General features: G+C 38.8%; 1 protein-coding gene across 2 annotated transcripts in view; it reads right to left on the reverse strand.

Annotated features, from left to right (window-relative positions):
* Positions 1-12,366, reverse strand: part of MFGE8 (milk fat globule EGF and factor V/VIII domain containing) — a 228,161-nt gene that overhangs the window by 134,878 nt on the left and 80,917 nt on the right. For both annotated transcript variants that reach the window (XM_053717664.1, XM_053717663.1), the window contains exon 4: positions 5,116-5,229. In XM_053717664.1, the coding sequence (XP_053573639.1) occupies positions 5,116-5,229 (114 nt within the window). The remainder of the gene's footprint in view (positions 1-5,115; positions 5,230-12,366) is intronic.

A 12,366-nucleotide genomic window follows, 5' to 3' on the forward strand; every position in this document is an offset into this window, starting at 1 on the left:
ATGAGCGTATCTAGGTGTGCTTTTCGACAAAGGATACTAAAAGAACAAAGCAAATTAGATCATATAAGTGAAATTGTAAAATTATAAGGGAGAGTCAAATTAAAAAATGTTGTTGTTTAAAAAGATAGATAATCCCTTTATTACCCATTGGGAGGGAGCACAATGTTTATCTAAATGGTACACATGAACTAGCCTCGTCTTGTGAAAAGCTAATAAAAAAGCATGTGGGGATTCTGGTTGGCGGCGCCTCAACTTGGCCACTGCTTCATGTAGCTCTGGGCTAAAATCTTACATTTGAGTCTATTTGTGGCCCAAATAGTCGCCATCCTTATTTCCCTTGGCAACTATAATGCTCGAGAGTCTTCCTGGATCAGGTTATCTCATCTTCCTGGCTGCCGAGAAGTCTAGTATTCTTTCGGAAGCCGTTCAGCTTATGCTTTGCACCTATCGTGGATCTACTAACTACTAATGTTGTGCCTCTATTTGACTCTAAAAGATCTAAGGTCAGGTAAAAGAGTAGAACAAGTGGACAATACTGAAGACCCTTTGATATTATTTGAGCCCTTGTCAACTGAATTAGAGTTTCCTGCAGTCAATACTACAAGGTACCTACTTGCCACAGATGATTTAGAATTCTCTGCAGCGGTGATCTACTCGGCGGGGGTTCACACACTTACTCCTACCTCCAACACTCTAGATCCTGCACTATGTGCAGTAAAGATTCCTGCAAAGCTGGAACAGAGGGCTCAACAGCGTGATATGGACATTCCTTGAGAGTATACCCCAATACTGCATCAATCTGAACATGGGCGACAGACAATTACATCCACCCAATCAGTAAGCTTTTTACCCACAGCGTTTAAGAACTCAACAACTATCATGAGCCATTTCCACAACTTTAACTTCTGGGAGTGCCCCTACCATGATGATCACACCGAGACACCTGTCTCATCAAAATGGTTCTTATTTTGCCTTTATGCACATTAAGTTTGTTGACTGCTTTTTATGCAACCTTTACCACAAAGTAGAATGGAGGTCTTGATCTGTTATTCTGTTTGTATTTGCTTTTGATTATACCTGCTGGGCGTTTCTGTTTGGTAATATCTTATTTCAATATGTGCCACTATGCAACCTTAACTACCATGTTATTTGGGATATCCCTGGCTTATACCAGGAACAGCTTGTCTGTCAAAGACTGCTCTATTAAGGACATGATCCTTTGCCTACAGTAACTTTTCAGCCCCCAAAGAGATTGCAACAGTTACTTCACATATCAGTGGGACTTGTGCACTAGGAGGGAAGCCGACTAGATGATATCAACTGCAACTTAGCCGATTCCTTCTTAAAAACTAAGTGTTATCTGGACTACTCTCAACAATTGGCTCTATGATAGAAATAAATAAAAAGCTTGGTCTCTGACATAGACGACAACTTTAAATACACTTTTTTTACCCAGTATTGATATATTATTTCTCTTTTTACTCATTTTCCAAATGTTAAATAGATTACTCTCACAAATTATTGCAGTGTCTCATGCAAATGGTTTATGTTTCAGTAGATGGCATTTTAGTGGTTTGCATTTGTTTGCCGTTTTGTTTTAGCACCTTTCAGAGTGTTGCCAATAGTTTTGGGTTTTCTCTTTTTTTTAAATATTTAACCCTTTAGTAATTTTATATTTAAATTTGTCCGTTAGGAAACCAGATACAACGCGACCATATTATGATGACAACAAGATGGATGTGATTCAGAGTGGAATTCACCTTCCACAATCAATGTTCTACACTCATATTTGAGTAACACTCTACAGTATCCTGACTCGCTTTTGATATTACTAAACAATTATGTTGCCATTCTTTGCATTGGGTATTTTATCCATTTTCTTTGTCTGCAGTGTAAGTGGGAACAACTCACTAATTTATCTCATATTTGTCCATGTTTCTACATTGTGAACAATAAAAGTTCTGTGATTGTTCCTGGAACATGATCTTACATGCTTTGTTTGTACCTAAACTTCTTTAATAAAAATAATTTGAAAAAAAAAATGCATGTGATAAGAGGCTTTATATAGTGGCTGAGAAACGGGCAGAAATGTAGAGGTTTAAATGTTATAAAGTATATTAACATAACAATGTTGGTTTTGCAAAGCTACGGAATGGGTAGTAAAGACATCATCTATCTTTTTTAAACAATAACAATTTTGGTGTAGCCTGTCCCTTTAATCATGAAAGTTGTTTTTTTTTTTTTACTTTACTGTCCCTTTAATTCACTTGCCTAATATGTTGGAACGCAAATGTTTTCATTTAACCACACAATTAATAAATCATTTTACATCAAAATTTGGGTAATTTTAAAATGAATAAATATTTTCAATCACTGCACAGTTATCGATGTCTGGCGGACATGATCGCTACAGCAGATCATTTCAGCCAGACACTTGATAAATCGGCCCCTAAATCTATTTAATTTTACCTATTTCTCTTGGTATTCTACAGTTGTATGCAAAAGTTTAGGCACCCCTGACAATTTCCCTGATTTTCATTTATAAATAATTGGGTGTTTGGATCAGCAATTTCATTTTGATCTATCAAATAACTGAAGGACACAGTAATATTTCTGTAGTGAAATAAGGTTTATTGGATTAACAGAAAATGTGCAATATGCATCAAAACGAAATTAGACAGATGCATACATTTGGGCACCCTTGTCATTTTGTTGATTTCAATACCTGTAACTACCTAGCACTGACTAATTGGAACACACAATTGGTTTGTTGAGCCCATTAAGCCTTGAACTTCATAGACAGGTGCATCCAATCATGAGACAAGGTATTTAAGGTGGCCAATTGAAAGTTTTTGTTCTCTTTGACTCTCCTCTGAAGAGTGGCTACATGGGGGCCTCAAAACAACTCTCAAATGACCTGAAAACAAAGATTGTTCAACATTATGGTTTAGGGAAAGGCTACAAAAAGCTATCACATAGATTTAAGCTGTCAGTGTCCACTGTGAGGAACATAGTGAGGAAATGGAAGACCACAGGCACAGTTCTTGTTAGGGCCAGAAGTGGCAGGCCAAGTAAAATATCGGCAAAGGCAAAAGATGTTGAGAACAGTCAAAAAAAGCCCACAGACCATCTCCAAAGACCTACAACATCATCTTGCTGCAGATGGTGTTACTGTGCATCGTTCAACAATTCAGCGCACTTTGCTCAAGGAGAAGCTGTATGGTAGAGTGATGCGGAAGAAGCCTTATCTGCACACACGCCACAAACAGAATAGCTTGAGGTATGCAAACACACATTTTGGACAAGCCAGCTTCATTTTGGAAGAAGGTGCTGTGGACTGTTGAAACAAACATTGAGTTATTTGGTCATAACAAGGGGCGTTATGCATGGTGGCAAAAGAACACAGTGTTCCAAGACAAACACTTGCTACCCACAGTAAAATTTGTTGGATGTTCCATCATGCTGTGGGGCTGTGTGGCCAGTGCTGGTACTGGGAATCTTGTTAAAGTTGAGGGTTGCATGGATTCCACTCAATATCAGCAGATACTTGAGAATAATGTTGAGGAATCAGTCACAAAGTTGAAGTTACGCCGGGGCTGGATATTTCAACAAGACAACGACACAAAACACTGCTCAAAATCTACTCTGGCATTTATACAGAGGAACAAGTACAATATTTTGGAATGGCCATCCCAGTCCCCAGACCTGAATATCATTATAGTCATTACTGTATACAGCACTGTTCACCACTCCAACATGCTTCATGCTGAAACATGTTAGAGTGGTGAACAGTTGCTGGCTGCTTCACTGGCTGTGATATTGGTTTATGCTCGTTTTCTCAAAGAGAACTTTTACCTGCATTCACTAATAAAAGTTATATTTTATACGTCTACTCCTGGCTCATTGGATTGCTGGTTATTTTCACCACGGAGGTGAGAATCTATATTCTTTATTCTTATTTTAAACGGATTGGGCTCATCCATCACCAGCAAACTTTTTACCGTTCACCATCCCAGTTCGACATATATTGAGTGGAGCGACAGTCAACCTCCTGCAACAGCAGGATTGCTTTCTGAGGCGTGTATACATTTGACACTAAGTGCCCAGTTAAATTTAGCAGTAAAGGACAAGATTGGAAGTGGGACTCCATACGGACAAACACACTATATTCAGGATTTGGTGAGTGTGTGTTTCTTTTTCTCCAGTATTTTGTGCTGTATACAGTAATGACTATAATGCAATTCTAGCAAAGATGATAAGGTCAAAGAGTCTTTGACAAAATAGAATGCCTTGATATTTACTCCAACACACATATTATACTATCTGACAAGCTGCAAGCTGCAGCTGCAAGCATTCTAAATACATAAAAAATCTCTTATTTCCAATTACGCTTGATATACTACATCAGCCCTAAAGCTTTCTACACCTGATAAAAGTTTTTAGGGCTGTACATCAGACTTAATATTCACAAAGTATCATTGAAAATCTGTGAGGTGATTTAAAGCGGGCGGTCCATGCTCGACAACCATCAAACCTAACTGAACTGGAGATGTTTTGCAAGGAGGAATGGTCCAAAATACCTTCATCCAGAATCCAGACACTCATTACAGGCTATAGGAAGCGTCTAGAGGCTGTTATTTCTGCTAAAGGAGGCTCTACTAAATATTGGTGCGATATTTCTGTTGGGGTGCCCACATTTATGCACCTGTCTAATTTCATTTTGATGCATATTGCACATTTTCTGTTAATCCAATAAACCTCATTTCACTACAGAAATATTACTGTGTCCTTCAGTTATTTGATAGATTCAAATGAAATTGCTGATCCAACACCCAATTATTTATAAATGAAAATAATGGAAATTGTCAGGGGTGCCTAAACTTTTGCATACGATTGTATATTGGAATTTAGTTAATTTCAATGACAGAATACTGAGATCAGGTACACATCTTTTTTTTTATTTTTTTTAATTTACACCCCGAGTCATAAAAGTTTAATTTTGCTTTCCAGTTCCCTTTTTTTAAAAATGTGATCCCAGCATGCATGAAAAGGTTGAGGAAAAAGCTAAGCATGCAATTTAAAAGAGACCAAAAATGATGTCCCAATTGTACTTACGCGTTTGGCAGACTTTCCCAATGTAAGGTGAAGCACATCTGCAAGTAAAGTCATCAAAAAGGTCTTTACAGACGCCGCCATTTTTACAAGGATTTCTGGAGCACTCATTTCTATCTAAAAAATAAAAGTTGCTTTTAATTATTTAAGCTTCAGAAATGATTAAACTAGTAACAAACCTAACCAAAATAATACAGTGTCCATATGTTTAGCGAGAAATAAACAACAATATAAACAAAAATATAAATAAATACTATTAATATATATTTTATATATGCACTGTAAGCATATACATTGATTATGTATATATATATAAAAATGGAGTGCATCTGTTACCTTTACATAACTTCTGTTACCGTCTTTATTACAAAAGATAATTTAGCAATTGCCGCTTGTAACGCAGCACTGTGTGGCATAATTTAATATTACACAATCGCTCTCTCATGCAATGCTGCCCCTTGCTCTCGAGCAATTGGTCGTCATGTCACTCACCCAAAACAAGTGAGTGTCAGGTGATTTATCTCGCCACGTGAACTCGGACAAGGCACAAATGCTAAAGAAGCCGTTACAGCTTCTTAAATCTGTGCTGCAAAACCTTAAAAAGCTGTGGATACAGCTTAAAGAGACAGCCAAGGCCAAAAAAAAACTTTTCATGTTGCAAATAGAGCATGTCATTTTAAACCACTTTCCAATTTACTTTTATCAACAATTTTGCTTTGTTCTCTTGGTATTCTTAGTTGAAAGCTAAACCTAGGAAGGCTCATATGATAATTTCTAAGCCCTCTTATCACATGCTTTTTTATTTGCTTTTCACCACAGGGGAGAGCTAGTTCATGTGAGCCATATAGATAACATTGTGATCACGCCCGTGGCTTGTGGCAGACACTGCACTAATTGGCTAAAATGAGAGTCAATAGATAATAAATAAAATGTCATGTGATCAGGGGGCTGTCAGAAGAGGCTTAGATACAAGTTAATCACAGAGGTAAAAAGTATATTACTATAACAGTGTTGGTTATGCAAAACTGGGGAATGGGTAATAAAGGGATTATCTATCTTTTTATACCACAAAAATTCTGGTGTTGACTGTACCTTTAAATAATCTCCCCCCACTGTAGTTTTAACCGGCTGGGAGCAATAAGTTTGTGCTGTAACCACAACATGACTGATTTGTTAACAAACAGATTAGATAATGACAGTGAGAAGCTCAGCAAGTAGCTTGTTCTGTATCCCTCTAGGCTCAGTGGTTTTCCATGTCTAGCTGTCCCAGCTCCCTTAGGGAGACAAAATCATTTGCATATGAAACAGCAAGTAAGAATGATGCTCCATGTGCCAATGAGCACGCAAGCAACATAAAAATGATGATGACATAAGCAAAATAACATCTAATGCAGTGACCCTGCATTTACCCCTTATGCAGCAGGTTACGTAACTTGCACATACATAAAACTGCACATCTGAAAGAATAGCCCAGACATGAACTGCCAGTGAATTCATGAATTTAAATTCCTCTATGCAGCTTTATATACAAGCTCAGACAAACCTCAGGCAAGGAGTTACATATTTGTACGCCAAAAAAAGTCTTTTGTTAAGCCTTCAGTTACAATGTTTTTATTCAGCATTAAAGCTTGTTTGCACATGAGAATTATTATTTTCTTTCTTTAAAAAAAAAAAAAAAAAAGTATTTTATTGCCAGTGCATGGACACACATGCTGATTGGTATAAATGCTCTGTGCACAGACCATGGAGAATATCAACCAATCATCAATGGAGTGGGCAGAGAGATTGGCACCCCATGAGTGCACATGATGCTTTGTGGCAGATCATGCACAGCACACTGTAGAGCCTCATTATACTACTGATATTGTATCTCCCTTTAACTGATTTCTGATTTAGAGAAAAATATTACTTATCAAAATCAGAAATTCATACAAAAATGTGTGAAAGTCACATAAAGTATCTAATAAAATGCTACATGCAATTGTAGATTCCTCCCATTGAGCACAGTACTGGTTTTCACTGACTGTTTTATGTAAATCTTACGTGGAATGTTTGAGTCACAAGTTTTGTATAAAGTACTTGTCCTCTCGTGGCTCCCAGCACCTACAGTAATAAGCTGGATTTGTTTTGTTGCACAGTCCCGTGCTAAATCCTTCCGGGATGTCGCAGTAAAAGGAAAAACAAGAAAATTATGTTCACGTGTTATAAAATCCTGTCCATTGTATAAGGCATTGAAAAAGTATTAGTCTCTTCTGTTAAAAATGGAAGTTCTAGTGCTAAGTAAGTTACTTTTTCTGTGAGATTTGTGAAGGCTTGTTTTTTACATTAATATAATGGTTGTGGGAGTTGTCCCTATTAGCAGTATCACATTAAAACAGCAAATATTGATTCAATGCTCATTTCCTAAAGTGATGGTAAACTTGTCATGTTTTAAAATCAGGTGCAGAAATCTAAGCAATATTTTACAGGGACTTTAACTGATCACTTCTAATGAAGATGCGCTGTAACTTACTTTTTACTCTAGTCATGCCATTCTAATACCCTGTGCTCCGGCCACTTCAAAACTTTTTTTGTGAGCTAATGGTTTGAACTGGTCTCCAATCGGTATTCTAGCTAAAAAAAAAATCTAGAGCAATGGTTTGAAGAACAGTTAAAATTGTAAGCTCCTAAGAAGTGATCAATTAAAATGTAAAATATTGCTTAAATTCCGGCATGACTTTAAAACATGTAAAGTTTACCATCACTTTAAAGATTTTAATTAAAAGAGTGGAATTGCACAATCGAAAAATACATACAAAAATATATTGCAAAAGTATTTACTTTGAACTTAAAATGAGTAGTAGAGTTTTTTTGGAGGCAAATTTCAAAGTTAATTCCATTTCCCTGCCCCCTGTATCATGTGACAGTCATTAGCCAATCACAAAATGCATATATGTATATAATGTGCACTCTTGCACATGCTCAGTATATAATGTGCCTCAAGAAGTAAGCATATAAAAAGATTGTAAATTTTGATAATGAATGTAAATTGAATAGGTTTTTTTAACCCCTTCACTCAACAGGACGTAGATCTACGTCAGGCAGTGCAAGTCCAACATACTGCATAAGATAGATCTACATCTGAATGTGTTTCAGTCTTCAGTCCTTGCAGTCTCTTGCTTGCTCTTGATTTTGGGCTGCGGGCAACTGCTTAACATCTGCTTTCATATGGTAAGGGAGTTTTGATTGTGATCCCTTACCATATGAAGGCAGATTGCCCAATATTTACAGACAGTAACATTGTCTGTGTCACTGTCTGTAACGTTCATCGGATTAGTGCCAGTGGGAGGGTGTAAGGGAGGGGCGGGTCCCTATGCTACAGTAAAAATGGCATGGCAGGGAAGAGGGAAGGATGGGGACCTACACTACTACAAAAATATAAGTTGGAGGCGGAAGTGGCACCCTACACTACAGAAAAAAAAAAACTAAATTATCACTTAGTGGGATGTTATGCCCTGACACTGGGGCAACTGCAAACTAGGTCTCATGATAGTACTGAAAAATGGAAGGAAATGGACACACTAAATTGCAATATAATAATAACAACAGTGTTTATTATACTCTTATTGCAATAACATAACTCAGTAATCATCTTATAAAGCAAGGCAGTGATTCAACTATAAACACATTATTTAACTTTGGGTTTCGAATAAGGCATTAATATCAGAGTAGGGTAGACAGGCAGAGGAGTGCAGTTAGTCAGCATCATCATTCAGTGGGACAAACACAGCAGATTTCACAGGTGCTAATTTCTGAGACTTCTTTCTAATATGTTGCCCAAAACTCTCCTGCCCCACGCTCACCAATTCTAATAATTAAACTACAGTAAAGCAGGCGTTTAAGTTATGTCAATCATATTATTTAATTTAGCGACCATTCAACAACACTAAGAATGTTCTTATAACAAGAAAATTACACCATTTGGTTTCATTGGAATGCAACAACCCCCTCTATCTAGATAAGAACACTGCTTGTGACCATAACAGCAGAGTGGGATACAAATGTAACATTTCTTAAAAGCATATGTTGTCTAAAAAGCAAAGCTTTAATACAAACTGCTAATACTTTAACCATTTGATTATTTGTGCATGGAAGGTAAGGAGGGTGAGGGGAATTCCTACATTACAGAAAAAATACCTGCAAAATAAATAATACAAATAATAAATTACAATGCTCTAAGGAACCCTACACTACAGAAAATAAATAACTACTTAAAGGGGTTGGAGATGTCAGGTGGGAGGGTAATCACTACACTACAGCAAATATTACCCTTAACATCTAACTGATTAGCCTCTCACTGCCGAGAATTTTAGAAGTATGGTGCTCAGATGGAATTAGCAGCCTTTTAATTACCAAAAACCAATGTCATGCCATGCCATGCCATGGAGCTTGAAGCCCCGTGTTTCTGGTGAGCCTTCAGGCTCCCCAGAAACACAAGTTATGAGGCAGTGGTCTAAAGACCACTGCTCCATAACCTGTTTGCCTGCTCTGAGGCGGCGGACAGACATTGCCGAAAATCAACCCGATCCAATACGATCGGGTTAATTGACACCCCCTGCTGGCGGCTGATTGGTCGCGAATCTGCAGGTGGTGGCGTTGCACCAGCAGTTCACAAGAACTGCTGGTGCAATGATAAATGGTGACAGCGTATGCTGCTGGCATTTATCGATGTGCGGCGGACATGATAAATAGGCCCCTACACCTTTAAATTATATAAATAGGCCCCTATAACTTTAAATTATTGTTTAGGCAGTTTAGGGCCCTTCCTTTCAACAACTGCATGCAGTTGTCATCATATAGTTGGCATCTTCCTTGACAAAAAGATAATCAGAAACCCATATTTTGTTTTATAAATCTCCTTTTGACAAAAGATCAATGTAAACAAGAGCTGAGTGTCTGTGTCTGAGTGTGTGTTTCTTTGCGTGTCTGCTAGAGTGTCTATATGTGAATCCTTATGTGTGAGTGTGTGTTTCAGTGTATGAGGGTGTCTGTGTGTTACTACCTTTACAACATTTCCAAGTTTGACTAGACTTAAAAATAAAGTGCATATACGTTTTAGTCACTTGGTCAAAAATTGCACAGGTCAAGGGGGGGGGAGGGGCCTGATCAATGGTCAAGTCAGAGGCCCCAGGCGACCCTGGACATAGCTGCAGATAAAAACCTTAAAGTGATGGTAAATGATGTTGTTTTCAAAAGAGGCATTGCAATCTACACTACTATAGTACCTAAAATACTATATTGTTTTTATTTATAAATGTAATATATACGTAATATTTAATTAATTATTTCCCACCAACTCTTATTCTGCCTCTTTCTTAATCCTTGCTCTAGTGCAGTGACGTATAGAGCAGTCCCACCCACTCTATACATGAGATAGAATGGGCACTCACATACACCATAGTTCAAAATTCTGCTTGCTTTCTGTTCTACCAAAGTAAACAGTGAATTATCAGTGTTATTGTGATTCACAGTTTACTTGGAGAGCAGGCAGCAAGCAGCATATAGTTAGGGGTCGATTTATCAAAGGCTTTGCCAGCCTTCGCTGCCCCCCCTCTCTCTTGTGAGAACCTGCAGTCTGTATTTAACAAGCAGTGGCCATTAGACCGTTTCCCTAACCTTTTCGCCACCTCTTAGGTGGTGAATTTCAAATCTCCCCGGTCTCGTCCGACCGGGGAGATTGACAGCTCCTGCTCGCGCATTGGCTGTGCGCGAGCAGGGGGGGGGGCATTGCACAAAAGTGCCAAATAGCGTTCTTGTGCAATGCTGAATTCCGGCAGCGGAATTCAGCTTGCTAGGGGCGAGCTGCGTTGGACAGGGGCACATATGTACACCGCTGTCCGCCGTAGCTTGATAAATGGACCCTGATCCATCTCCCCCTAGAAAGAAACATACAACATCTACTTAACTGAGTTACTTTTGAACTAATGTGCTGTCTTGTCCTCTAGTTTGATTTTAAATTGGGAGCACCCTTTAATTAAATTAAATTTGCCGTTCGGCACAGCTTTTCATTGGTAAGGCTGACTGCTGTGTCACATCTTAAAAAAAACAACTATTTTACAGAGGAGCAAGCACCAGAGGCATTTATAGGTAACATTTATAGTTAAATTAAAATATTTAGATTTCTATATGCCTAACAATGTATATACAGTATCTCACAAAAGTGAGTACACCCCTCACATTTTTGTAAATATTTTATTATATCTTTTCATGTGACAACACTGAAGAAATGACACTTTGCTACAAAGTAGTGAGTGTACAGCTTGTATAACAGTGTAAATTTGCTGCCCCCTCAAAATATCTCAACACACAGCCATTAATGTCTAAACCGTTGGCAACAAAAGTGAGTACACCCCTAATTGGAAATGTCCAAATTGGGCCCAAAGTGTCAATATTTTGTGTGGTAACCATCATCTTCCAGCACTGCCTTAAACCTCTTGGGCATGGTGTTCACCAGAGCTTCACAGGTGGCCACTGGAGTCTTCTACTCCTCCATGACGACATCATGGAGCTGGTGGATGTTAGAGACCTTGCGTTCCACCACCTTCCATTTGAAGATGCCCCACAGATGCTCAATAGGGATTAGGTCTGGAGACATGCTTGGCCAGTCCATCACCTTTACCCTCAGCTTCTTTAGCAAGGCAGTGGTCGTCTTGGAGGTGTGTTTGGGGTCATTATGTTGGAATACTGCCCTGCAGCCCAGTCTCTGAAGGGGATCATGCTCTGCTTCAGTATGTCACAGTACATGTTGGCATTCATGGGTCCCTCAATGAACTGTAGCTCCGCAGTGCCGGCAGCACTCATGCAGGCCCAGACCATGACACTCCCACCACCATGCTCGACTGTTGACAAGACACACTTGACACCATCAGAACCAACTTTATCTTGGTCTCATCGGACCACAGGACATGGTTCCAGTAACCCATGTCCTTAGTCTGCTTGTCTTCAGCAAAATGGTTGCAGGCTTTCTTGTGCATCATCTTTAGAAGAGGCTTCCTTGTGGGACGACAGCCATGCAGACCAATTTGATGAAGTGTGAAGCATATGGTCTGAGCACTGACAGGCTGATCCCCCACCCCTTCAACCTCTGCAGCAATGCTGGCAGCACTCATATGCCTATTTCCCAAAGACCACCTTTGGATATGACGCTGAGCACGTGCACTCAACTTCTTTGGTCGACCATGGCGAGGTCTGTTCTGAGTGGAATCTGTCCTGTGA

The sequence above is a fragment of the Bombina bombina genome, chromosome 6, assembly GCF_027579735.1.
Source record: "Bombina bombina isolate aBomBom1 chromosome 6, aBomBom1.pri, whole genome shotgun sequence".
NCBI classification, from domain to species: domain Eukaryota; kingdom Metazoa; phylum Chordata; class Amphibia; order Anura; family Bombinatoridae; genus Bombina; species Bombina bombina.